Source organism: Penaeus japonicus, unplaced genomic scaffold (assembly GCF_977035675.1).
Source record: "Penaeus japonicus unplaced genomic scaffold, GWHDUDI00000001_assembly GWHDUDI00000003, whole genome shotgun sequence".
NCBI classification, from domain to species: Eukaryota; Metazoa; Arthropoda; class Malacostraca; order Decapoda; family Penaeidae; genus Penaeus; species Penaeus japonicus.
The window spans coordinates 10,599,259-10,604,258 of record NW_028234405.1 but is presented as its reverse complement, the minus strand read 5'-3'; the positions used below and the strand labels follow the sequence as shown (position 1 = coordinate 10,604,258).

General features: G+C 37.2%; 1 protein-coding gene across 1 annotated transcript in view; it reads right to left on the bottom strand.

The window, feature by feature from the left end:
- Positions 1 to 4,767, bottom strand: part of Acf (ATP-dependent chromatin assembly factor large subunit) — a 21,092-nt gene extending 16,325 nt beyond the window's left edge. The window contains exons 1-5 of the mRNA XM_086555203.1: positions 4,695 to 4,767; positions 3,816 to 4,309; positions 1,016 to 1,151; positions 497 to 649; positions 104 to 379 (exon numbers count right to left, since the gene is read on the bottom strand). Of these exons, the coding sequence (XP_086411329.1) occupies positions 104 to 379; positions 497 to 649; positions 1,016 to 1,151; positions 3,816 to 3,928 (678 nt within the window). The 5' untranslated portion in view covers positions 3,929 to 4,309; positions 4,695 to 4,767. The remainder of the gene's footprint in view (positions 1 to 103; positions 380 to 496; positions 650 to 1,015; positions 1,152 to 3,815; positions 4,310 to 4,694) is intronic.
- Positions 4,768 to 5,000: the final 233 nt, after the last annotated feature.

The following is a 5,000-nucleotide window of genomic DNA, read 5'->3' as shown; positions in this document are numbered from 1 at the left end:
GATACTAACGACAAGTGAAACATCTAACATATTACCAAAACGAGAATGAAAACGTGTGCTGAAAAAGTATATTCTTTTCATTGATAAAACCACTTTTTCTTACTTTAGCTTCCTTGCTGTCCCATGGCTCAATTTCAATGACTTCATACTTGTAGGTAGCAAAAGGAGGATAATCTTCATCCTCATCCTTCTTCTTCTTCTTATCCTCTTTTTTGTCAACAACCTTGACCACCTGAATGTCATCCCCATCTGTTGTTACACCATTCACTTTCACCTCTTCTTGTTCGTTCTTTGGTTCCTCCTCCTCTTCATCACTGTCTGCCATTTCCTCTTCATATTTGGCTATTTCTTCTGGTGTTGGATATATGATTCGAAGAACCTGAAAGATTGAGAAAGAAATTGGATATCAATCTTTACGAATGGTAATAACAGAATCATTTAAAACCCTTCAAACCTTTAAAGAACCGCAGTGAACCAAACCACAAAGCAAACTCACCTTACAATCATACCAGTGCTTGTTGACAATGGCTTCTACCTCTTCATCAACAAAGTATCTGTCTCTGATGAAGTTGAACACATCATCGCTCATGTCAGCATAACGACCACGCCGTGTCAGTGAGCCTATGTATATCATTGGTTTGTGGAGCGGCTGTAGGAAAAATGGGGAAAATAGCATGTGAGTAATTTGCAGTCTGCTATGTCAAAGAGTCTTAATATTGGAAAAAATGTTTTCATATTTCTCATAATGAATATTGGGCTTGTTTCCTCATAATACAAAGGTCTATAATATTTCCTTGTTCACTTAAACCTTTCTTATCTAATGAATTATGCAATACTACCAACAATATCTACATTTTTTTTTCAGCATAATCTTAAAAAACATCAAACATACCAATAATTAAAACCACATATCTTTTACAACATTTAGAGCAAACACAAACTCTGAATGAGGAAATAAATCAAGAAAAAAAAAAAAAAATACTATGCAGATGAGCAAAGAAAAAAATAAACCTACCTTAGGGACATTGGCAAGGCATTTCCTGGCCTTTGTCTCACTCTCCAAAGCTTCTGCATAGGTGAGACCTGGTCGCCCTGTCAGCTCACAGGTCCACACCATAGCATTGCACAACACCAATCTCTCCCAGTACTCACTGAAAACAATCATTTAATAGGTAGAATTTGTAGCATAGTCTTACTGGTCTAAAATTCAAACTGATAAAATTTAGTATTAATTTTTTTTTAATAATCTAAAATAATAATGAGAAAAAAAAAGAATAAACAAATAAAATTAAACAATACACATCGACATCCTTGTCAACGAACAGAAGAGAATTTTGAAACAGTGGTTAGAGAATGAAAACAACCAAGCCTAACTGGCTAGTATGAATTGTTACCAGGTAGTCCAACAAATGCTCTACAGAATGCATTACGGTAAAATAATTCTCATTGCTTTCCAAAGACAAAGCAATGAACTCCTGTGGAGAGAGGTAGCACTGCACGTGTGGTATGCATATAAATGAGGCAGTTTAGGAGCTATCTCTGCATTAATGATTCTTTCTCAAAGCTAATTGAAGCATGTATCAGCATTCTACTCTAGGTTTTGAGCAACACAATGTATTGCCAAAGAATAACACATGAATCTGAGTTACAGACAAGCTAACTTTAAGCTCAACAGGAAATTTAGGTCCCTATCTCTATTTAGATATCATATTACTTGAAGTCCAAATAGTGGAAGTCAAAGCAAAGTGAGTATGTATTCAGCAAAGGGCTGCCTTGCTGACACTAACAATTCTGGTATCAATGAATTGCTTGTGATGTCTGACATGTAATTATAGTAGCTTTACTCCATGGATACCATCTATAGAAATGAAACTGATCTCTATAACTGGTGAGGAAGTTATGAAGTAGATTAGAGAAACAAAGCGGCAAACAATGAAAAAAAAATTAATAATAAATAAATTCAACAAATTAAAAATAACAATAATAATAATAATTATAAAATAAATATATAAAAACATCAAGCAAACATACACTATCTAAAGGGCCCCATTCCATAAAAAAAAAATTGTTATGCATAAATTGCCGAGCCTGGATCTTCACGCTCTGGCAAGGGCAATGGCCAGGGAAGGAGGGAAGGAAAAAAAATTGAAATAAAAAGTATACTAGCAAGATAAGAGCGGAGACTGTTTTCTTTGGGAGGCTTACACTCTTTTGTACCATAACACATGTGGTGAAAGTATGTCGGCCTTTTCCAGAGTGCTAACACATCAAACAATTCCCGAGGCCTCTACAATAAATGCTTGACATTGCTACCCTATTTACTATTAGAGTCATATTACAGACTGTTCTCATAGGACAGATGGTCTATAAATGAAGAAAGTACTTAACATATAAATCAATAGTATAAAAAATATCCAGCAGGGTTAAGTGGGTTTTTATCTTAATTACAGAAATGGTCCCTCTCATATTTTACAGAAAACTAATATATCAGACAATTACATTTTAACCAAGATTACTCATATGGCTGACACTTCTTGAAGTAAAGAAATAAATTAATAAATTAATAAAAATAAAATAAAAATGTGCAGCAAGAACGTAAGATAAATAAATAGCTCATTCCAAATCCCTCAGACTCGAGCCCTTCTCAATAACTCATAACTTGCAATTCATTAGTATGTTATCATTATTGCATGGTTACACAACAAAATGTAGGCCAAGGTGGAGTTGCATAATATTCTCCCTGTTACATAAATCTATCAATATTAACAAGGAACTCATAGCAAATGTTTGTTTTTCATACACCATGATTAAAAATCAACCAAGCAAAACATTTAAAGCATTCCACCCTCCCCCCCTCCCCCAAACCCCTCATCCTTCCCCCAGCTGAATTCTTGGCAACCACCTGTACTCTAAAACATTGGGTTCAACAAGTAAAATCAAACTTTCATTTTCATTCCCTGTCTATTATATTATCCATACCCCTTCTACTTACATAATGAAAATAGAAAATTTATGAAAACTAAAACAAAATATTAAAAATTTCAAAAGAAAAACATTAATGAAAGAATACAAAAATAGCGAGTATCATTTCAACATGAAACATTTGCATTGCATAACATAGCAATACACATGCAAAATATTCATTTCAACTACAGGCAATTCCTAAAGTAACATTTAAAGTGTTATACTTCAAATTATCCAAATCTGAGAGATATCATGTAAACTGAGAGTAGCTATATGTATAAAATCTTCAATATCAATACTGGACAAGCAAATACAATCCAACAATGGTAATATGTAATACAGATTCACATTTTCTCAAGCATTATTCTCTCAAGTCCACGGGAAACAATAGGTAACATAGGAAAGAATTTATTACATAAAGTACAGGCTCTTGCAAGCATTCTCAATATATGCTTTCATTTTATAATCAGTTAACTAAAAGAATTAGGAAGTAACAGTAATCACAGAATACTGAATATAACCCAAATGCATAAACAAAGGGATAGGCCTACCATACAACTGCAAAAGAAAGACAAAGGAGAAAAACATTCCTTTCAACTCTACCTAAATCCAATAAATAATAATGATGAAAATGATGACAATAATAATAACAGGAAAGATTACCAGTTAACATTCCCTTTAACCTAACCCTCTCCCCTAATAAAAGTGTCACGTAACAACAGAGCCTGGATGTCCGAAACAAGCAGACAGCCTGCGAACCGACCCTAGAGAAAAAAAAAACAATCCCCGACATCAGCGTCCTATTTATAACCATAGCACGACAAAATACAAAAAACACAATCGGCACTCACTCATAGTCGGTGAAGACCTCGTTGGTGATCTCGCAGTAGAAGACCTTATCTTGGTCGATGAGGCTGGACGAGGGCTCCTTCCTCGTGAAAGGTCTCTTGTTAAGAAGCGGCATCTCGGAGGAGAGTCATGGATAGCCTCCTTCGACTGTTCTTCTTCTCGCTGCTCTTCTTCTCTTTCTCCTTTGCTTAACTTGTCTTCCTTCCCTTCTCTTCCTACAATCCTTCTTTTTTCTTCTCTCTCTCTCTTACTTCTCCTTCACTCTCTACTCTTCTCCCGCCAAAGGAAAGGGACGAAAAAGACCCCGAGTCAGCTGATGAAACAGCTGAAGACCTGCTGGTGGAATATATTTGTTTACCTCCTTCCTTCCTTCCTCGCGTTTTATTTGGATTCTCGCGCCGTTTTCCTTACTCCTTTGGGTCCTTCTCTCTCTCTCTCTCTCTCTCTTCCTCTCTTCCACACGCCGCCACCGTCGCCACACACAACACACCTGAACCTGCGCGGGAAAGACAACACTCGCTTTAGAACGGCCTGCACGAGGCAACGGGCGACATTCCGGGGAAACCAGCCGCCAGCGTCGTGGACCCGCGAGGAGGAGGAGGCAAGAGACGGAGGGGATTTCCTCAGCTCAAAGGCCGAGTTCCGGCACCGAGACAAAGCATCACACACAACTTCACTGTTCTCGAGACCTCAACTTTCCCGGGAGTTCGATGACAGATTATATAATCCCGTTTTTCGCTCGATCAACGCCGCTTTCGGCTCGATTCGGGCGACTCGACTAAGCACGGGTGACTTATATCAATAATTATCATGAACGGAAGCGCCGGAAAGGCAAAATGCACGAGATAAGGAGAAAAATAAAGAGGAGCTGCAAGATGTACCTGATGTTTTGAGTGAGTGTGGGGGCGGAGCTTATTGTGGCGGTGAATCGTGATTGGTCGAGCGATTCCCACAATCCTCCAATCAAGGACAAACGAGCATCGCCAGGCGATTTTGGCGCCAAATTTCGGAACACATTTTGAAACTTGCATTTACGATTATAGTCCTTTTATTATGACTATTATTTTTTGAATTATACATCCCTTTACATTTATATAGTCTATGATATTAGTTGATCGATTATCGTGCGTTCCTCTGTATATTCACTTTCCTTCACACAATATATAGCGCAAATGAATTTGTTTCTC